The sequence below is a fragment of the Vipera berus genome (genome assembly GCF_964194415.1).
Source record: "Vipera berus genome assembly, chromosome: 5".
NCBI classification, from domain to species: Eukaryota; Metazoa; Chordata; class Lepidosauria; order Squamata; family Viperidae; genus Vipera; species Vipera berus.
In genome coordinates, this window is record NC_138207.1 from 31,331,815 (window position 1) to 31,356,142 (window position 24,328).

The 24,328-nt window shown below is 37.0% G+C and overlaps 1 protein-coding gene across 1 annotated transcript in view; it reads left to right on the forward strand.

Moving 5' to 3' along the window:
- The first annotated feature begins 15,706 nt into the window (after positions 1-15,706).
- Positions 15,707-24,328, forward strand: part of PID1 (phosphotyrosine interaction domain containing 1) — an 83,266-nt gene continuing 74,644 nt past the window's right edge. The window contains exon 1 of the mRNA XM_081330010.1: positions 15,707-15,927. Coding sequence (XP_081186136.1) covers positions 15,898-15,927 — 30 coding nt within the window. The 5' untranslated portion in view covers positions 15,707-15,897. The remainder of the gene's footprint in view (positions 15,928-24,328) is intronic.

The window sequence follows — 24,328 nt, forward strand, 5'->3', positions numbered from 1 at the left end:
CTATAAGTTGAATACAAATATATTGTATTTTTAGTAAAATAATTGCAGAGAGTCATGGTCAGAGACATCTGCTGGAATCCTAAGTAGACAACTGCCAACTGAAGTAGGCAGCCTGGATCAGATGGAACAGTTTTAGGACATAATTATACCAATATATCATTCCTAGAAGCTGCATAACAATTCCAAATGTCATTTCTGTATCATTATTATTCTATTGTGGAGGTGAAGAAAACTGCCACTCAGTATGTTCATGGCTGTGATTTGTGTGGCTCAAATCATGCAATGTATATATGTATATCAATGGCTACGCAGGAGGCATTGGCTTACTTTATTAGTAAGTAAAATTTAAATTTCTGAGAATATCAAAGTAATTTTCCCATGTTTTGTTTGTGCAATATTTTTGTTTGTTGTTAGATTTTAATATACACAAAATACCATGATTTTTATGGTTTATAATTTACAAATGGTTTATAGAACTGAATATGGGGTTTGGAACATAAATAAATATCTCATGATCCATGTTCAGTAGAGAAGAGATTTTAATTCTTAATTCCTTTCCTTGCAAGGAATCTTTGCTTTTTAATTAAGTATAATTTATAATTTTAAATATAATTTTCATTTATTACTTTATCCCCAAGCCGACACAGGACAAATCTTATTTCCTGTTTTCAGCCTAACCCAAGGCCATCTACAGGCAGTAGCCACAGCAGTGGCAGCTCATATTTGTGTAATTTTTTTTTGGCTTCCTAACAAAGAATAAAGGGAGACAGATATGATCATTTCAAACTTATTTGTTCTCATCAGTCAGCCATACCCTTCTGAGATATATATATATATATATATATATATATATATATATATATATATATATATATATATATATATATATATATATATATATATATATATATATATATATATATATATATATATATATATATATATATATATATATATATATATATATATATATATATATATATATATATATATATATATAACATAAAATGTTATGGGAACACCCACAAGGGATTAAATTTAGCTCCAAAGACTCATTAATGTAAAGCTAACTTTACTCAATTTAGATTTATTTTTGATAGGGTTCCAAGAAAAAGTTCTAGAGAAAGAAGAAGCAAGCCTCTCTATGCTAGAGCTCATAGTTGAGTCCTGACTATCCAAAGCATGTCTCTGAAATATGATTGGCTGCCCTGGTACAACCAAGTCTGACATGAAGAATACGTACACACAAATCAATATTATTTAGAAATATTTTCAAAACTAGCAGTTAAAAATAAGTTCTGACTGATTTGTGTATAGTAAGAATATATAAGGGAGGTAGCTAAAAATACATAATTGAAAAATTAGTCTTAAAGTATACTGGAAAAAGAGATGAGATAGAACAAAGCAATATAAATACAACAACCCTGAATATACAGTATAATGACTTCTTTCTTCAGCTTCCCCAATTTATTCCCCCATCCAAAAGTCTCTAATTTGAGGAAGGACCCATTAATTTCTTAATGCAATAAAGGTAGTCTTTGCTTAAAGATCATTCATTCAACAACCATTCAATGTTATGATGGCACTGAGCAAATAGTACTTAAGCCTTGTGCCTGAAGTTACAGCTGCTGCAGTGTCACTGTGGTTATGTGATTAAAATTCAGTTGCTTGGCAGCCCGCCCACACTTATGACCACAGGGGTGCTTTAGCTTCTGTCACCTACTTTGTTCCCCCATCTCTTCCCTTTTGGCCACCCTTCACAGTGGCTCTCCTTTGGGGTAAGGGCGATGCTGGGGCCAACACAGAGGTTCTGAAGCCTTCTAAAATCTTGTGAGAAGGACTCCTCCTCAATTCTCCAAATCACACATATAGTTCTTGTTTTCTGAAGGTCTTTCTCAAGGACACCATATGCAATTTGGGGGAGGCCTTCTTGCTTGGTTTCAGAATATAATTTTATCCCTTGCCCCAAGAGGAAGGGTGGCTAAGAAATGCTATTGTTTCTCAGCTCCTTCACCTACTTTTACACTTAGAGTAGGATATGTGAACAACTCTGCAGATTCAACAAGCTTCAGTTAAACACATTAAGGCTTCATGCAATGTGTAAATCTATCCACAGAAGAGATTGAGCATAACTCTAGGAAAATGAGTTACCAAATGTAGTAAAATCTATTTGCCTGTTGACACTGCCATCTGCGCGCTTCTAATATTCATACCACATGACAGCTTTTCAAATTCCCTTCTGTTATATGTGAGATGCAGCCAATAAGCACTAATCATATAACAGAAGCATTTCTCCCAAAGTTGTTTTACTCATATGGTGCAGCATCCTCTATCTTTAGCACCTTTATTTATACATTTTAATATTTGAATGGAAAATATTTAAACTGTACATGCAAAATTAGCTATACCTTGTGGACTCTATGTCATGAAAAGTAAAGAGCAAGTAAAATGCTTTATTAGAAACTTATAATTTGATTAAAATACAATTCTAATTGTCAGGAAGACTACAGGTTGACATTCTTTTCAGCTTTCCCAATATGCACTTTAAATTTAATTTATTGATATTAGCAGTAATGAAGAAATTATAAAAGATTAGCGAATATATTTCAGTAGAATAGTATCTCTGCTGCACAAGTCCTCACAAAACCTGGATGATGAATTGCAATGCTTGCCGGTTTTGTTTCCATCATCAAATATATTAATTTTTTAGCAAAGAACATTATTACATTATTTGGTACCTGCATCTGGATGATGTACACCCAATGGTTTGAAAAGGTTCTTATTCTTTTAGTAAGTGCAAAATTTAAACTCTGTAGTGAGTTAGCTGTTATGAGATGCAGATTATCTTTTAGTCAGAAATGCCTTTCAGCTGTTGCAGCCACTTTGCTTACAATAAGATTTCATTGGCCACTAAGTTTTAAAACGTATTGCAATGATTTAAAGGAAACTTCATTTAATTTTCTGCTTCAAATTGGTAAAGGTGTCAGCTATTGAAATCTCAATTATTACGAAAAAATATTTTTCAGTTATGATTGAGTTCAGAGATGGATAGTGCCTACCAGCTAAGGATCTACCTTATTAACAATTAATAATTATATAGCTCTGTTCAAAGTATTCTGGAGCAACAAAATTGCTTTCTCTGGGTGAAATTAGCTCTGGTGATGGAGGCAGCATATCAAATAATCATACAATAATTAAATAATAGTAATTAAACCAATCACTGAATTGGATTCAGTGGGCTTATATTCAAATAAAAGAGGATAAGATTGTGATTAAATAATTAACATAATCATATTTATGGGAAACAGGGTAGCTTGCCACATATATCTCAGTGAAGCACAGTAGAGATTAATGTTTGCCAAATTAGTGGCAACATGGCTTTCTGGAAAACAATTTGCACTGCTGAAAAATGTCTAGAGATGAGTTGAGAGCATCACAAAAGAAAGCAAGAAAACATCTAGGACTAAGGTTTGAGAAAGTGGACTGATGTAGGAAAAGAGTGGAGGGCCATGGGAGAGCTAAGGAGACCTGTGAAACAAATCAAAGCAGAGTAAAAAGTGGAAAGGATGTACATGAATACATATACTCTGCATGAGGGAATGAGAGTGAGTGAGGAATAAGGAAGGTTGATGAGAGATGCTGAAAGAAAATGAATGATTGGCTTGAATGAAACTTGTATGCTGGCAGTATGGAATGAGAGGATTAGAAATATTCCAAATGAAAGATATAATTATGCAATCACAGGAGTGGCTTGTAATTTGAAACTCATGTTTTTTTAGACTTATCATTTTTGCCTTCTAAGCAATGGCCCCTCTAATCATGGGGACTATGCTGTTTCTAAAAATTCTGTGGCCCAGCCCCCCAAATTAGAGTCTTTCATCACAGCCTTCTTGGAATGATATTATATCTCACAAGAAAGTGAAATTTGGTTATATGAAGAAAGCAGAGTTTCCTTCCTAAGGCTTTTATTTACACACACACACACACACACACACACAAATATATACGTATACATACCCATACACACATATACATACATACATACATACATACATACATACATAAATATATATTACACATGGATACAGGTTTTATCATTGTTAAGGTCTAAAATATGTAAGCCTGATCATATGCATCTACTTGTAGAGACATCTTGTTGTCTTCAATGGACTTGTTTCCAAGTTTCATAGAATTTAAGCCTTAGTCGCTTTATTTGCATTAACACAGTAGCCAGCTTTGAAACTAGTTCAGAAGGTGAAAGAAAAAGTGGTTGAACTCTATGGTGTTCTTGAATACTACAAACACCTGGTTGAATAGTGCAAATATAAATTCTTCTGATACCTAGACAGGTCATTGAGAGATGCCTGGTTGCCATAGTAACCAACCTATAATGAAAGTAGTAAAACAAGCACTAGGGCTCCGATAATTATCTTCTGAAACCAAAACCAGAAAGCTGTTTTCTAAGAACTTGGTGATATGCACATCTGCTTAGTTTCATATCTCATCTGCAATGTGTCTTCCATACCTGTGCAAATTTTCAATTTTAAAGATTCTGCATAGATTTAAATATAGTAATGCACAGTTAGAAAAAATGTATTCATGAGAGATGACTGGGAAATGTTGGTATGAAATTGATCTATAATGTGTGACAGATACAGCACCTGCATTATATTAGTGTAAAAAGCTAGCAATGCAGTAGCCAAATAATCTGGTAGGAAAACCTGAGGAGCCTTTTCTTTTTTTGACCTTTGCAGTTGAATCTCTTTAGAAGACTGATTTATTTTAAATTCATGTCATGATTTGGAAGACACATAAACAATGGCCATTACAGTCTGGTCTGTTCTCCCATAAGAAATAATAATTTCAGTTTGGTCTTTGGAAAACTAATTTTGAGCAGAAATGCAGTGAAAATATGTTGTGTGGCATTGGGAGGATTAAGAATCGCTCTAGAACTTTATTCCAATGAATGAACTGTAGATTGTATTTGCATACACAGCCATTACACCAATCCATTTCAGAGCAAGCAATGCTGTTTAGAGCTCAGAATATGAAATAGTAAGATAAAGAAATTAAAGGCATAAGATAAGGAAAGGAAAACAGCTAAGAATGGTTTACAATAATGCTTCTGATATGTTTCTGTCCTTTCAAACCATCCTTGATTCTAATGCATCCATATGTGCTTTGTGTATTGTATTGTTTTTTCTTAAACTTCTGTGTCTCATTGTGAAATTTTCATCAATTCAATTTAACACAATTATTTTGGTTTTCCTCTTTCGCTCAATCATGAACTCTTTCTTCAGATATTGATTTTGATATTTAATCCTCTCCAATGGATCTCTGAGTTGGAAAACCTCTTGGATACATGACTACTACTTAAATAGCAGGGTTATGGTGGTAGCCAAGATGGTCTGCCCAGCTCTGACTAATGCATCAGTTACAATGTTCCTTAGTGACATAATTCATTCTTCAATCATCCCTTAGTTTGATTGCTCTAAATCAGATATGTCAAACTCACAACATCACGTGACATCATGCAATGTATTGGGACAGTTTTGCCATTGCCGGCAATGGGGTGGGCGCAGCTTTCACATGACGCATCCGGCCCATGGGCCGGCAGTTTGACACCCCTGCTCCAAATGTACTTAATGAAGACAACATTTGGAGAACACCCAGAAACTCTGGCTAATCTAGTATGCAGCAGTTAAGCCAGAATGCAGCTAATCAGGACAGTGATTAATATTTATATGTTACTTATATGTAAGGGTGTAGGTTATACATATGTTCTATATAGTATATTTAAATGTGTGTTATGTAGGTGTGCACTTTGAGAGCAAGCAACTAAATTTCCTTTTTAATGTGTGCCATTGTGCCCACAGTAAAAAATGACAATAAAGGTTATCTATAGTCTGTCTATAGTCTATCTATCAATCCCATTGCTGTAGAGTACTAAAGGTGCATTGGGTGCTACTACCCAGTTTATGGATCCGGGTCCAAATGCTTACTATTACCTACAAAGTCCTACACAGAGAAGCACAGGCTGACATCGAGCATCACTTTGCCAAGGTTGCCCATCTATCCATCCAGTAAGTACATTGTGAGAAGACCTACTTACAATCTTCACTCTTTGCTGTAGTCCCATAATTTTGGAATTCCTTGGCATAAAGGGTCATAAATCCCCATCCTTCTAGGCATTTCATAAAGCCACAAAAACTTCTATTGTTCTTTTAATGAGAACTGATTGTCTATGGCGGTCATCGGGGGGGGGGATTTATTAATAGCACGCTTTGTCTTTGTTTCTTTTTCTATTTTTACTCTGTTTTATATGACCTAGAATCTTCAGACTGAGTTGGGCTATAAAAACTGAAATAATAAATAAATGAAATCTATTCACTTTACGGTCTGCTTTCTCAAATCAACAAAGCACCCTCATATTTTTTTCTTTCTTCTATTAACATATTTTCTCTAGCAATAACCAGGACTGCAAATTGTCAGCCCAAGGATATGTTTTGCCGAGCATAGATTAGTAGTATTTATTAGGAAAAAGGCTAAAATTTACATTTTATTTTCCAAATAAATAGACAGACAAAGGTACAGATGGCATTAACAAACTAATTTGTCTATAATTCTTTCATTTACTCTGACTACGTTATGTTAGAGAGAAAAATACACATTCTTTCCATTCTGTTCCAAGCAGTTTCCACATACTCTTTCCTTTCATCCATTTTATATTCATCTTCTGGTATATCTGTCTTCTAACATTTTACAGAAAGTCATGCTTTCTGTTCCTGATTCCCCCCCCCCCCCAATTTTCAGTATTGTTTCTTCCATTGTCCACACATCCACAAGATTGGGTCACTTTCATCCTTCTGTTAATGGGATGAAAATAACAGCATACTCAGTTTTTCTTTATTTTATATTTTTATATTTGTTAATTCATGAACTTTACTCCTTTTACATTGCAAATTGCAATCTTCTTCATCACTATATGCAGCCATAAATATTGACCTGTCTCTGTCTCACATCATGAGTTTGCTCAATTGAGATTGTCACATAATGCTTTTTTGGTCAGAATGAAAAAATTTTTTACATGTTGTTGTTAACTTTAATACCATATGCAGCACTCCCTGACAATAGTAAAGACAATATACCCGTCAGTTTTTGCCTATTTTGGTTCAAAGGCAAGATTCAGGGTTATCCCAATAATACAAGTTAGGACTTCTAAGCTAGAAATCACTTTGCTTGGCACTATTTTATTGTCCATATTCCACTAGCAAGGTGACATGCAATATACTAACATTATACAAGCAATTGTTGGAAAATTTTGGATGAAATGTGAAATAGTGCAATTAACTATGAAACTTGTTTCTAATTGGATGAAAGTAACAAATGGTGCAGGTATTCAAACCAGTAACAGATGCTGTTTTTTGTGGCTATTATTATAAACTCTTAATATCTACAAATTAGTTTGAAGCAACAGGACAGTAATTGCTCTGGCAATAATTAAAAACAAAACCATACCGGGATCCTAGGAGGTTCTCCCCCCCCCCCCCCCGCCAATCACTGCAATTGCAGTCTAAATTATTTCCTGTTGGCTTTGAGGTTGTTTTATAGTCTCTAATTCAGCACATGGCTGTATTGGAGACTGGGTTCACACATTGTATGATGCCATAAAGTGGTTGGTTGACTGTGTCTTGGATTATAATGATATGTGAAGCCAGACAAAGGTTGAAAGCAAAGGCATTGAGAGAGAAATGTTTTGAGCTGAATTTATAAAAATATTAACCTTAATAAGATGGGTTTCTTATACAATCCATCCATTTTTCATGCATTTTAACTGTTACTTCTTTTCCCTTTTACCACTGACATCTTTTATATTATATACCCAAGATTCCTTTATCCATAGGATTCAACCTTTGGTTTGAGAATCACTATTATTTTCTTTGACCATTGGTGTATTTGGCTTACAGTTCACCCTTCTTCTTTTATACTTTCAGTTATCCTGTTGAGATACTTTCTTCCTTATAATAGCATTGCATACTAACTACATAAATTGCATACTCTGCACACTTTCATGGTAAACAGCTACTGCAGAGATGCTTTAAGTAGGATTGTAAGACCATGAATCCATTGTTTAAAACAGAATTTCCCAACCTTTCTGGGTTGGTGGCCCGGAGGTGGGAGGGGGGAAAGAGTGGATGGTTTTGTGGGAGGGGCAGGCATGTGTGCGTGTGTGTATGCGCACATGAGCACCTGTTGCTTGCGCAAGTGAGGTTGAGAGCACCTGTGACACTCATATGAGTGAGGCCCTGAGCACTCATGTAAATGGGCCTGCTGGCCCAGCGTTTGTGCAAGTGGGGCCCTGTGTGCCCATGACACTCATGTGAGTGGAGCCACGAGTGCCCTTGATTCTTTTTTTTTTTTTTTTTTATTGAAAAGTTTTAAAAATACAGTTTTCCTTTAAAAAACCCCCTTCCCCCTCCCTACCTCCCCTCCCTACCTCCCCCCTTCCCCCCCCTCCCCCCCTCCCTCCTCCCCCCCCACCTCCCCCTAACCCCCCTCCCCCCCCGGACTTCCCAGAGCTAAATACAAGGTATATATATATAAAAAGGCAATCATAAACAACCATATACTAACAACTATAAATTCTAAAATCCATCACTCTCTAACTTATATAGGATCAAACAAAACTTAGCATTATTAAATATATATAGAAGACAAAATAAAAAAAGAAAAAAGAAAACGAAAGAAGACTTATTCAAATGCTAGATAAAACTTCTTGACCCTATACTTATTCTGGATAAACTCAATCCATTTTCTCCATTCCATAATATAATGTTCTTGCGAGTAATCTTTCAAATAGGCCGAAATCTTCGCCATCTCTGCCAAGTCGGAAACCTTTAAAATCCACTCTTGTATAGTCGGCAGTTCCTCTTTCTTCCAATATTGACCTATCAAAAGTCTTGCTGCCGTAACTAAATTCAGCATCAACTTAGAGTCCACAACTGTAGCGTCAACAATTATTCCCAACAAAAAAAATTGCGGACAAAACTTTATCCTCCGTTTAAAAATCTTCTGCATATTCCACCAGACTTTTATCCAAAAAGCCTTGACCTTTTTACATGTCCACCATATGTGAAAATATGTTGCCTCTTCATCACCACACCTCCAACATTTAGGCTGATAATTCGGATACATACTTGCAAGCTTTTTAGGATCTAGATGCCATCTATAAAACATTTTGTAAAAGTTCTCTCTTAAACTTTGAGCTTGAGTGAATTTTACATTCCTCACCCAGATCTTTTCCCACGTGTCCATTGTAATAACTTCCTGAATGTTTTGGGCCCATTTTATCATACAATCCTTAACAAGCTCTGTTTCTGAATCGATCTCTATCAATGCAAGATATATCCGTTTAATATGTGCTGGTCCTTGATTTCTAATTTGCTTTATCAAATTTTCATCAGTCGTTGCAAATCCATTTTTTTGGTCTTCTTTCCACCTGGCCTGTAACTGAATATATTGAAACCAAGTCTGAACAACCTTCTCTTCTCGCAAGAAACTATATGATTTCAAGCACCAAATATTCCTTTCCAAACTTAAAATTTCCTTGTAAGTAGTCTCATCATGTTTGAAACCAGCATGTATATTTTCTATTGCGTGTTTTGGGATTGCCCACAATGGTATCTTGCTGCTTAACTTATGTCTATACTTCTTCCAAACTCTCAGCAATGCCTGTCTTAAAATATGCATCCTAAACACAGTATCTACCTTCTTATCATACAACAAATATGCATGCCAGCCAAACAACAGATCATGGCCCTCAAGATTTAATAACCTCGATTGTGTCAAATTAATCCAATCACTTATTCCTACTAGTGCAGCAGCTTCATAATATAATTTAAAATTAGGCATTTTAAGGCCACCTCTCTCACGAGTATCCTGCATAATCTTAAGTTTAACTCGTGGCTTTTTCCCTGCCCACACAAATTTATTGATACCACGTTGCCATTCCTCCAAGTTAGAGTCTTTCTTAAGAATCGGTATCATTTGAAATAAGAATAAAAATTTGGGCAGGACATTCATTTTCACTGCTGCGATCCGTCCCAACAAAGACAATTGCAATTTTTCCCAACTCTCCAGTTCTTTTTGAATTTTCCCCCATAACTTTTCATAATTATTTTTATATAGCTTTGTATTAGAGGGCGACAAAATCACCCCCAAATATTTAACCCTTTTAACAATCTCAAATCCAGTTAATCCTTCTAAGAGAGCCTTCTGCAAAACTGTCATATTTCTAGCCAAAATTTTAGTTTTCTGTATATTTACTTTAAATCCAGAAACCTTCCCATATTGTGTTATTATCTCCATCAGGTCCACAACAGAGTTCTCTGGCTGGGTCACTGTAACAACCAGATCATCTGCAAATGCTCTCAATCTGTAATCCTGATCTCCAACTTGTATCCCCTTAATTTTTTCCGAATTCCGAATCTTAACCAATAGTATCTCTAATGTTAATATAAATAACAAGGGCGATAGCGGACAGCCTTGCCTTGTGCCCTTCTCAATATTACATACTGTTGTCAAACTATTGTTAACTATAATTCGGGCAGTTTGTTTTTGGTATAATGCCCTAATCGGTTGTAAAAATTTTTCCCCAAAATCCATTTTGTCTAAAACTTTCAACAAAAATTGCCAGTTCAATTGATCAAAAGCCTTTTCAGCATCTAAAAAGATTAGCGCAGCAGAGATCTGGTTGTGCCTTTCCAAAAACTCTAACACATCAACTATATGTCTCACATTGGTTTTCATTTGTCTTCCACTAATAAACCCCGTTTGGTCCCCATGAATCACCTGTTGCAGAACCCTCATCAGTCTATTAGCCAAAACCTTAGCAAATATCTTATAATCTGTATTTAAAAGCGATATCGGTCTGTAATTTTTAACTAAAGTAGCATCCTGGTCTTCCTTCGGAATCAAAGAGATAAAAGCTGTTCTCCAAGACGGGGGCACCTTTCCCCCCCTCTGGATTGTCTGGAACAGTTCCTTTAACGGTTTTATCATCTCTAATTGTAAGTTTTTATAATAGGCCGCAGTCAAGCCATCAGTGCCTGGTGCTTTATCCACCTTCAGTTCCTTAATAGCTGTAAAAATTTCTTCTTCTGTAATCAGTTGGTTAATCCCCTCTGAGTGCCCTTGATTCTTGCACGAGTGGGGCCCCGAGTGCCTGCGATGCTTGCATGAGTGGGGCTGTGTGCATGTGTGCACACCAGCCAGCCAATTATGTGGCCTGATTGCAAATAGGCCACAGACCAGTAGTGGGCCATGGCCCTTAGGTTGGGGACCTGATTTAAAGTAACAAATCTCATGAAAATTGCCAGTAGTAGTGCCTTATGATTTCTTTGCAGTACTAGTTGTGGAAAACAAGCCTTTGTTTGGCAGTGGACAAATATAATATCAATATATTATCCATTTGGGAACCAATTTGGTAAGTGGTTAAAACAAAAGGCTAGAAACTGAGACACTGTGGGTTCTTGATCTTGGCCCAGCCACACTCTCTCAGCCCTAGGAAGGAGGCTAAGAAAGAGGCAATGGCAAATCACTTACCTAAAACCTTGCCAAGAAAACTGTAGGAACTAGTCCAGGCAATCGCCAGGAATCGAAAACTGACTTGAAGACATAAAGAATTATTATCCATCTGGTTCAATATTATTTGCTAGCCAACTCTGAGCCACAGTTTCACACCATAGCTTTGTTAATAGAAAAGGACCACAGTTTGCTAGCCAGATAGGACTAATGGATACATGCAAGCCAGAAATTAGCTAAACAAATCATGATATATCATTACTTCTAAATCTGGCCATTCATAGGCAGACTTCTCCAAGATTTCAGATAAGCCTTCCTCAGCCTTGTTTAGAGATAACAAGAACAAAATCAACTATCTATTCACCATCATTTTATAATTAAAGAAGTGTGATAATTCATGCCTTGAAATTTTAATGGTGATTATGAATAATTACCATGTAAAAACCATTAAAATGTTGTGTAATAGTAGGCATAATATACATTTTAAAAAAGGTTCCACTTCACATAATTTGAAATTTCTCAATATGGATTAGTTGGTTCCAGTCGCCGCAATTGTTAGCCATGGCTATTCCACAGTGTGATTCTGAAAGTTGATCTACAGATTTAGAAGAGCATCAAGGAAGATTGGTGTGTGTTAATAATTTAGTCTGTTTTCTTAGTGAAAATGGGAAAGGCAGCATCCTGCAGTCCCTGTACAAGCATTTAGGCATTTGGAGAAACAGCTTCTCTTTCCGCTACAAAAGCCTAATGGGGTTTCCTGGACTTCTTCCAGTGCTTTAAGCAATAAGATTGACTTTTACAAATATCTGCTGCTTCCAGTTCTGCAAACAGCTGTTAACTTATTGAAAATGATATTCTGCAGTACTGATACCATCCTACACAGCACGCTAAACCATGACTGACCAGATACACATCTTATTAATCAAAATTAAATAATTACACTAAATAACGTATGTAGGTTTAAACCTATGAATAAAACTACTTTGTCCGGTATCCTGAGATTGTTTTTCAACTGTTTGGAAAACTATTTAATGAGCACTATGAAAGCCAGAATGTGTTCACTTTGCTCCAGAGTATTATTGTTGTTATCAGTGTGTGTGTGTTTTTTTTTTTGTAAAAGAAAAAGGTACTGGAACTCACACGTCATACAACCCCGCCTTGCCTACCCTACAAGGTTCCATCCAAAAAAGGTGCCGGAACTCCGTTCTGAGCGTTCTATGAGAAAAAAAGCCCTAGTTGTTATTATGGTCCTCCACCCCAAGATATCAATTTCCAATAGGTTTCTTCCAAAAATGAAAATGAGATACAAGTGTTTGATTATTGCACTGTCCAAAAGATAGTTTTTCTGAAATGACAGCCATTATTTCTCTGCAGATTTTAAGAACTTATTCTGCAAAAAATGAGTTCATAGTCTACACAATGTGCTTTTCTAGAATTTTATTGTGAACAAAATCTAAAACCAAACTACCTCTAACAACATAACAGTTGCATGGTTAATTTCAAACTATGTTGCCCTTGCCATATTGTTGCTTGTTTCCATGGGTGACCTAGGTAGAAAATGCATTTTTAGTAAGTTCCATCAAATAAGGAGATGAGATGCATTGCTCACCAGCAGATGTCTCTTTACTCTGTCCAATCAACATAGATTGCATAATGGAGGAGACAAAGGTTTTTTTGCAAAGGAGTATCAGAAAGTCTTTTCCTTCTCCTTCATCGTATAATGTTGCCGATGAAATGGCAGATATAAATGATGCTAGACTTGGAACACTGCTGAGACCTGATTTCTAGATACAAATGTATTTTATAGTCTCAGGTCTTGTTATGAGCTTAACTGGCAAATTCCTTAGTGGAAACATTATGCATGCTACAGGACATGCAGAAAAAATATGGAATTAAAATATTTTCCTAAATTAATTTGATTCTGTTTATATTCTTAAAATAATACTTCAGTACAATTTCAACATAACATCTTGATACTCCTAATTAAAAGGTGTGAGGTGTCAGACTGGTGACATTCTGAGGACACTGTTGGATATGAATAGCCAATGCATTGTATTTCTACGCAGATTTTGCCTCAGGGACGTATCAATGACCAAAATTGGACTGTTCTCTTCACTTCACTTCACTTCACTTCACCAATAAGGTGAGGTAGACAAAAAAATTAAAACTTACATATTTGTTTGACTTGTGATGGAAATGAAGAAAAAAATCATTATTTTCTGAAATGTGAAAGTCTGGTGTAAGACTAATTAAACCAAGATCAGACTAACTGTGATAAAGGGAAAAGCATAGCCCTCTCCTGCTGATGAAAAGTGTAAATAAAAAGATCTCAGCCTATCAATTCAGTATTCCCTTCACTGCTGGCAATTGCTGATCCATGCCAGATAAATGTTTTAAATGTGACTGAACATTTAAAGTTTCTATTTATTTACCAATCAAATTTATAAACATACATTCTGCTGCTGAACCAATTCCTAAACAGGAAGGTAGTCAAGTTAATAGCATAGTGGTCAATAAAATCTTTTATAAAACGTTGGATGTCACAATGCTAAAGAATTAAGGATAATTAATCTCAAAGCAAAGCTGTGATCTAAACTTGTCCTTCCCTTTCAACTCATACTGGATTTGGAAGTGCTTAATAAAGCCATATTGACAACTCACAGTAGGGAAAGTTTACTTTTGAAAAAACAAGTATAAAGTCTACCCCAACAGCACACAAATATAACAAACAAAACACGACAAACAAGGGAAGTTTGTTGAAATCCAATCCCACACTTCCTTGATGATGATAATGATTACAAAGGTAAGATATAAGATAAGATAAACTTTATTGTCATTTTTTTTACTGTGGGCCCATTAAAAATGAAATTCTGTTGCCTGCTCTCAAACGAAAGTATATACCTAACCATACCCATAAATCACACACATATGCTATATACATACATATATACCTACACCCATACTTATATATTAAACACTGTCCATTTAGAATACACAGCAGAAAGAGGAAACTTGAAAGTTTACAAGGCTGGTGCTATATGGAACAAAACTATGACTAAATCTGCTTTGGGTACCACAAAGCCTCCTCCAAAGAAGGTAACAAGGAAAAGAGGTCACGAAGAGGATGTGTAGCATCCCAGGCAATATTGCGGACCCTGCTCAAGCACAGCTTATATGCCATGCCCTGAACAGAAGAAAGTGAACTACCAATAATCTTTTCTGCCGTCCTCACCACTCTGTGCACCACCTTCCTGTCCGAGACAGTGATGCTTCCAAACCACACTGCAATGCAATAAGACAGGATGCTCTGGATGGTCCCTCAGTAGAAAGTGGTAAGCACAGGGGAAGGAAGAGGTACTTTTCTCATGCAACGCAGACAATGCAGGCGCTGCTGTGCCCAAGTGTCTTGCTTGTAATGCCATCGAACACATGCCATCAAGTCTGTGTTTGCTCTTACTGAGCACACAGACTTCCTTCTCTATGATGATCTATTCTATCAGAAACTAAAAAGGCTGGGTCACAAATCCCGAGTCCAAAGGGGGGAAAAAAACCAAACAAACCCTAGCGAGGAACTCTTTGTTGGAATCGTCACATTTTAACAGAAAGGAAAAGAGGTTGATTCCCGACGCCGCCTAACTGCAGATGGTACTTCGCTTTGGCTTCTGAAATCGCGCCGCCGAACCACCCCCGGCGAATCCTTGACCCTAGGCCGGATAGCAGAGCAGCGGCAACCCCGCCGCACACCACCACCACCACCACCACCACCACCACCCGTAGCGGCGAGGCATATATTGCAGCGGGGGGAGGGGGGCAGCAGTTGGACGGGAAAGCTCCTGACCGGAGGGAGCACGCCGCTCGGTTGGGGTGGGGGGGGAGAGGAGGAGGGAGACCGAGAAGAGGCGGAACTTAGAGGAGAGGCGTGGCTTGGGCGGGGCTTCGTGGGGGGTGGGATTTAGCGTCCGCTATCCCCGTCGCTCGCTGCTGCTGCGGTGCTGAGGGGCGGAGGGGGGAGCTAAGGCAATAGGACGGCGCATCTCGCCGCGGTGAGGAGCTGGCGCCGAGCTCTTGCTGCGCGCAGCCCAAGTTCAACCGGGGCTTCTCGTCTCCGACGCACACGCCTCCTTTCCCCTCCTCGGCTGGGCGGCGTTCGATCCCTCCCCCCCCCCCGTTGTCCTCTGGCGGCTGGCCCCGAACTGACACACGCCGAGCAGATGTGAACGAGCCTGGCTGGAGACCCGCCGCAGCCGCTCCACAGCCAGCTCGTTAGCAACCCTGTCCCGCCGCTCCGCCCCGCCAGGTCCCAGCGGGAGAAATATGTGGCAGCCGGCAACGGAGAGATTGCAGGTAACGGAAGAAGCAAAGGAGGCCGTTGGACGAGAGGGTGGGTTTGGCTGGGTGGGCGATGCTGTTGTCATGTGACTGCAATGCAATATTTTGCGTGGCCCCTGACTAGAGAAAGGGACAAACGGCAGCAACGACTCGGCGCCAGTCCTTTGCCTGGTCTTGATGGTAGGATTCCGCGCTTTGCAACTTTCCCCTTTGCCGGTGCCTTGCGCTCTCCATGGACGGAGGGATCTCGACCATCCGCCGCCCCCTCGGATGACTTGCGGGTCACGATAAGGGGCAGTGTCCCTTCAGTGTGGTTCTAGAGACTTCCATCTCAATTGCTTCCATCCCATTTCGAAACACTTTCGTGTATGCGCGTCTAACGACGGCCAGTGCATGTGGAAAGCTAAAACCCCGAAGAGCGTCTAGTCAAGAGTTTCATTGACGGTGAGTTGGTGAGCTCTGTTCAGGACTAGAGACGGGTAGATTTGCTGTACTCGGCTCCAGTCGCTCCCCAGACGGCGCTGGCAGAGTGCGGTGCTTTTATAGAGAAGTCCTTGGCCAAAAACGAATCAGGAATCTCTTGACTTGGAGCGGCGGGGTGGGGGGGGGAGAAGAGCTGACTGTTTTTGTTGCAGGTCTCTCCCTCTGAATTTCTCTTTTTCAGTTTAAAATATTCTCCAGATGGTCAGCTATAAAGGCTGCCAGATAAATTCACAGAAACCAACTTTTTTTGGCAGGCCAGCGCAGCATTAAATCCCCAAGTAAGCCTTGAAGAAATTCTAAAGTGGCAAAGGCAAAATAGTTGGGAAGGCTGTTTTGAATGCCTGGAGAGAGAAAAAAAAAACACACACAATTGCAGAACAACAAGAAAGAAGACAAAGGCTAGGGAATGCTGAGTAACCTCTGTATGGGTAGGATCTGGGAGATTCATATTCTTAAATTCTTCTGCGTGATCAGGTGTATGACGAGTGCTGCATTTCTGGAGTGTTTTGCCTTAAACAATATGGGGACACATTTGTGAAAGTTGCTATATATTTTGGCCTTGATTCATCCAGCACAATCTAAAATGATCTTGACTATTCTTCGAAGATATTTGGGAATAAAGACTTTTGTATCACTCCGATATTTTTCCGGTAGCAGTTACAGTTCGGTAGTGTGCTTTGTCTTCTGGGATGATTGCTCCAAGACATAATAATTAAGCCTGCTCAAGTTATTTGGTCACATCATGCTTTAGTTAAAGTAATGTGTAGGCTCCAAAGCACAGGACCTTTGGCAAGCAGATGATTCTGGCTTCTTCACACACGAACTTTTGATATACTGTTTATTTGGCTATACTAAGGTTAGCTTCAGTCCCTTCTGCAGTGCATACTGCCATTTTAGCAGGATTGCTTTCTGACTGTTATATAAAAGTGTTGGCACACTGAAGACATTAGCAATAGTTGTGCAAATGCTGACCAAAGTAATGCATTTTCTACTGTTATGAAACACACTGTTAAAATGATACTTTTACTTCAACTCTTCAGCCTGAAGTCCACAAGCCATTTCAAACTGGGTTTTCCTTGGCAGCAGTAAAATGTGAATATAAATATGTCTTGCTAACTTCGATAAGCTGTTACAACTTACTGTATTATTGGATCCCCTGGATATATCCATGGTTCAAACATTTCAAAGTTCAAAACCTCAGTTAGCTTTGATGGTATCTTTTTAAAACCAGCATTGTTTGCTTTTTTTGAGGCACTCTTCCCTCCAGAGTTCTTAAGGGACATTTCAGGATATCTGTATTTGCACGTACTGACTAAAAGACAACTTTCCCCATACTCACTTGTCTTTTCCCATATCTCTGTGTGCAAAGTACAGTTCTGAATGCGTCACAAAGTTGTTGCTGATAGTCTCTTGGTAGCAAAAAAGAACAACTCTAAAATAACAAGTTTTTTTAGCAGTCTTAATAATCAAGCAGAAATGACTCATAAAAGTTCTTATGTGAGATAGATATTATGTTTGGTTTTATTTAGGGGCTTTGGTATATATTTTGGCCTTGCTCTTGCAAATATATTTCATCTTATATTTTTAAAAATTATTATTTACTTATTATTAGAGTTTTATCCTATCTGTATTACTTTATAAGTAACTCAAGGTGGCGATGATACATAATACTCCTTCCACTTCTTATTTTCCCCACAACAACAAACCTGTGAGGTGGGTTGGGCTAAGAGAGAGTCACTGGACCAAAGTCACCAGGCGCCTTCATGCCTAAGACAGGACTAGAACTCATGGTCTCTTCATCTTAACCACTATACTAAACTGGTGCACAGCAACCAAATTTGTAGATCCTTCTTATCCTTGAAATACACAGTCCATAAAAACAGGCCATTAACTTAAACTGTAGGGCATTGACAGCCGAGAATACTATGAGGGCAATTCGGAAATAAACCTGTTTGGTTATCAATGACAGACACTAGCAGATACAGAACTTTTATTACACACATTAGAAAACTACATTACATTACTTTTTGACATAATCGATGATCAAAAACATCCCAATGGAACTGCTTCAAAAATTCTTGGGTGCATCTAGCGGTGTGCGGGCAAGCATTATCGTGAACCAACACCACACCAGAAGTGGTGCCATAGAAAATCCCACCAAATGTGAAGATGCCAAAAGTGTTGTTAGTGAAGTTCATGGAGCGTGGTTCGACCATCAGTTCAGGAGTCTACTGTGAAACATTACAAAAACTCAGACTAGCCATCTATAACAAGCATCTGGGCATGCTGACTTCAGGTGTGGTGTTGGTTCACAGTAATGCTCGCCCACACACTGCTAGACACACCCAAGAACTTTTGAAGCAGTTCAAAACATTGGGATGTTTTTGATCACCGCACCCCCATATCCCAGATTTGGCGCCAAGTGACTACTACTCAGGAATTTCAAACCATGTAAGACGTTATGACAAGTGCCTCAATTTGAGTGGTGATTATGTCAAAAACTAATGTAATGTAGTTTTCTAATGTGTATATTAAAAGTTCAGTACTACAAGTGTCTGTCATTGATAACCAAACGGAGGTTTATTTCCGAATTGCTCTCATACATGCTGCATTACTCTCAATATTTTTCTAGGGATCAACTCATCCCTCTCCCTTGATAAAGTGACACATATGGATCTTCTCTGCCTTAAAACAGCTGGGTTTTTTATGTGGCTATACTTGTTCCTTGAAGGCTCTGTTCAATACAATTGCTTTAGCGAAGAGATACAACTAAAACTTGTCTATTTTACCAGAGAGAGATACAGTACACACTTTCTGCAAAAAGGCCTCCTTATAAAACTTTTAATGCTTTTGATTATGAATACTCTGTTATTTTGTTTAATGAGTTAAAAGTTACTTCAGCAGTGCAGGAATAGGTAAGAAAAACAGTAATTTAGTGCACTTGAAAACTGGGATAGTAGGGACAGGGACAAAAAAAATCCTTTTTGTGAAATCCTTTATGTGAAAAAACAATATTTTTGAAAGAGTGAGATTGGCTTGTAATTTATGATTTGGAGAAATATTCAATTTTGCTTTCAAAATTGGATCATCCTTCCAATTTACTTTGAATGTTTCAAAGTTCTTCAATCCATCTAAAGCTAAAAAAGAGCCTTGGTGGAGCAGTGGGCTAATGCCTCCTTAAGTAACACCAGTTGCCTGCAATTAGTGCAGGTTCGCATCCCACCAGGCTCAAGGTTGACTCAGCCTTCCATCCTTCCGAGGTAGGTAAAATGAGGACCCAGATTGTTGGGGGCAATAAGCTGACTTTGTAATAATGCCGCTTGGGGGGGGGCGAAAGCCCTAATAAGCAGGCATATACATAGAATGAAGGCTACTGCTAAGCTTGTAAGCCGCCCTGAGTCTTCGGAGAAGGGCGGGATATAAATGGAATTAAAATAAAAAATAAAAACACATTTGGGCTTCCAGACTAGAATAACTGGATACATGCTATGCTTTGTATAGCTTTGCATGCTATGCTTCTGCAGTGATTTGTACCACCCTCCCATAGACTTATGTTCAAACTATTAGAATTGTAATGCTTCTGATTCAGTTGAAAGCTGTCAGGGTAACTTTGGACCAACTCCTTTTTTTTCACCCCAGCCCACCTCACAGGATGGTGGCTGTGGGGAAAATAGGGAATGGGTACTTTATATATACCACCTTAAATTGTACAAAATGAAGGATATTTGGGGTTAGACAATGGCATGTTAGTACTGATTGGCACCAGGGCTTGTGTTGATTTTAATGTTTTATGTTTTAATGGTTGTGCTCTATAGTTTTAAAAATGATTTTTGATTGGGAATTGCTCAGAGTTGTTTGAAAGATGGGTAGCTATACAAATGTTATACACATAATCCTTGACTTACAACAGTTCATTTAGTGACTGTTCAAAGTTACAACAACACTGAAAAAAGTGACTTATGACTGTTTTTCACACCTACGACCATTGCATCTTGCCCAGGATCAGAATTCAGACACTAGGCATTTGATATGTATTTATGACAGTTGCAGTGTCCCAGAATCATGTGATCAGCTTTTGCAAAATTTGGACAAGCAAAGTCAAAGGGGAAGCCAGATTCACTAAACATCCATAACTTAACATCCATAACTTAACAATTGCAGTGATTCACCTAACAACTGTGTCAAGGAAGGTCATAAAATGGGGCAAAATTCACTTAACAAATGTTTCACTTAGCAACAGAAATTTTGGGCTTAATTGTGATCGTAAATCAGCAACTACCTGTATTCCACTATATTGTCATTCCTTATACTGATTGTTGTAAAAAATAAGCCAATTTATATTTTTGCAAATCAAATTGGGGATAATAGACAATTTAATAACATTTTATTTTACCCTACAAGCTTACAACTGTTAATATTCCTTCAATCTTTTCTAAAAGTTTCAACATATTTCTTTCCAAATATTTAGAAATATTTTGGCATATGTAAAGTTCCAGGTATTTAATATAACAAGTAGAAATCATGAAATCCATCTTATTAAATAAGAATACATTGGGACCTAAGGGAAGTAAACAAAATTTATCCCGATTAATTTTACAACCAAAATACTTTATGAAATATTATAGTACTTTTATAAAATTAGGCAGAGATGTGAGGTGCTGCAAATATATTTCCAGCATATAAAAATAATTTTACTTGCATTCTGTTAATATAATGTATTTAATATCTAAAGATTGTCTTATAGTAATGACCAAAGGATAAATTATAAGGGAAAAGTGAACAGCCTATTGAGTGCCACATTGTAATTCAGAAAGAGCCTGAAGTCATTCAATTCATTTTAATTCTAGAATAGGGCTGAAAATAATAAATTTCAATGTACTGATCACCAGATATAATGATCACTTACTTTAAAAAAATAATCAAAATGAAATGCACAAAATGTAAAATCTTTACCTGGTTTGAAAACTAACCTTATTATGATTCATAAAATGATGGCAATTTAGCATCCTTAAAAGATTCATAATACACATCCAAAATGTAGAATCTAACAAACTGGCAAATAGCTTACACCGTTGCACTTAAAAGCTATCAGAGCCTGGAGTTTTACTAGTTGATAACAGCTGCATAGAATCTGATGTTTTCGGGGTGACAAGGAAGACTTCAGCAAACTTATGCTGCTTTTTTTTCTTCCGTTCAATTGTGTCTGTTTCTTGAATCTCTTTTCTATCTTTTTTTAAATGCTGCATTGTATTTGCTTATAAATAAACTATAGCTCAGTAATCTCAGAATGGGACGTATAGTTTGCACTCCCTCTAATTATTTACTGCAAAGCAGTCTTAATTGGCTTCAAACTTATTCTAGTGTTAGTTATCAGATCTATTCAGCTGTGGCAAAAATTTGAGGTCAATTAACTTCATGCTAATCCTCAGATTTACTCATCCAAAGCAAAATCATTAGTACAGTATTATTTGAGAAGTCTGTCAAAAGGGCATTTATAAAACAGTTTTCTGCCATTCATTGTGTATACGAAGATATTAAAATTATATTCATAAAAATTAGATTAGACATTGATATGGGGAGTGACCATTATTTTCTTGGTTTCCCAATGTACCAGTGATATATGTATTCTTTTAGAAATAGACACAGCTAAAAAGAGTTTGGCTATGAGCCAGCAGGAAAAAGATCCATTTACATTTCAATTTTATTTGATTTTCTGTTATGATCCACTAATTAAGCCTCTAGATTTTATTTATTTAAATAATATGTTTCTATTTCTAATTTACTGAGTTCAATTAAAAACAACAATAATAAATAATCAGGACAACTAATACAATTTAATATTGTTTTGGTGAACTGAAAAGTTTCATACAGTGAATTTGCAGTCCAAAGGGGAAAAACAAGCAAATCCATAGGCTGGATCATAGCTTTCCTTCCTTCTAGTGTAGCAATGTAGTAGATTTATAAACGAAAAGCACCACTGAAATTAGAAATTCATTCAGGGTTGATATTATGATAAAACCAGCTGTTAAAGCACTGGAGCTTCTATAAGGAAATGATAATTTCCCCTATCTTGGCCATAATTAGATTTGGACCTGGGCATGAAATGCACATACTTACCCAGTGCTTTTTTGCTTTTCTTTTTCATGAATGTTGACTTTAGACAAGGTGAGAAAGCCACAGATCCCTGAATTGTGTTTTGAGGTTCTTTATAACTTCCTGGATTATTGCATACTTCTAGAGTGTTTTTCACAGAACAGTCACTGTTTGGATGAAAAGATCAACAATCATCTCAAATCTTTTACTTTTCCAAGACTGTATCTCTGTATCTCTGATTTTCATTGGTGGAGACTCCGGTGCTTTGAAAACTGTTTTGTAACTCTTTTCTAGACTGAAAGGCATCTTTTAAAGGATACCTTTATTTATTTTTTACAGAATTTTTTTGCAGATTTCTTCTAAGAATGGTATTTACTGTTAGACTATATGGTAAGAATACTCTTATGAAGAGGGAAATCAAAGTTTACAGAATACAGATCTGATTTGTTTAAATTAGGAACTTATACAATTGTCCTAGTTATGTCTTTAATTGAATTGATTGAATGGGGGGTGATCACACTGTCACAGAAACATTGTGTTAGATGACTTTGTAATATTAGTAGATTAGATACATTAAATGAACACCAATTTCAGGGTTATTTGTTTGTAATACCTAAAGGAGGCACATAAAGTTTTATAACATTCAGAAAATCTGAAAAGGACAAATAGTTTTTTACAGAACTGCAGTGTTATACTTGGAATATATGCCTTCTCTATAGTAGAATTTATAAAAACTATACTAACTTAGTGTTCTGTTTAGCTATTTTTAATATAATATGTATCTTATGATCATAAAGCACTAATCTTATTTTCTAGAGTTTTTTTTTAAATCAAGCAACCACATTGGTTTTTCTAAGCAAGTGAATGCAAGATTTTTCTTCCCTTCAGTGATCCTTGATATTGGAAAACTAAAATAAGCTGTTCCTTAGTTGAATGAAAATACTGCCTTATAATGTATTATTCTGAAAGGCTATTTGGATTAAAATAATTGGTTAAACCTGATATACAAAATATATCATGTAATTTTTACACACCCAAAATTACCCGCAAGTTTATCCACTACTATTATGGTCACTGTATTATTGACCTAACCCCTGCGTAAACTTGCTTGTGATTGGTCTGTACCATTAATGAATATATGTAACCAATAGCAGCATTTATTTTCTTTTCCTTCAAAAGTCTCCTAAAACATGAGTGCTTGAGTGCTAATTAGGTAGACTAAATGCTGTCTAATTTCCCAGGGTGGCTGATTAGAAGCCTTCATGTAACATTTATGAGCTTCTTATGGGGAATGATTCTCCCCACCTTTATTTTTGGTGAGACATTCTAATCCAGTAGCCATATTGATACTTTAGAAAGTAGTCACAGCAAAAAAAAAATATCTTTAAGTCACAGTGGATGGCTTGACTTAATATGTATCTGTTACAAAAATGGAAAATTTTATAATGGGAATTCATAATAAAAAATAAAAATAAAACTGTAGGTATGCAAATCTGTGATGTAATTATACTTAAAAAATAGTGACATCTGTTCTTGGACCAGTTGGTTAAAAAAATCACAAAATTGCCTAACAATTCTATTAAGTATGCAATATTCAGATTCAAAGAGTTTTGCTGTTTTGGGTTCTTCTTACAGAAACAACATCTTTCCTGTTCTCACATAGTACTGTAACCATACAAATCCAGGACTATATGTGCGTGAATTAAGGATGTCCTTTAGTTTTTGTGATAATTGAGAGGGAAGACATTTTATCTTCTAAGTCTTGTCCATAAACTTACCTTCTCTTTAGCTCTTCCATCTTACCTGCCTTAATGTCAAGGGAGCAGATTGATATTCAGGT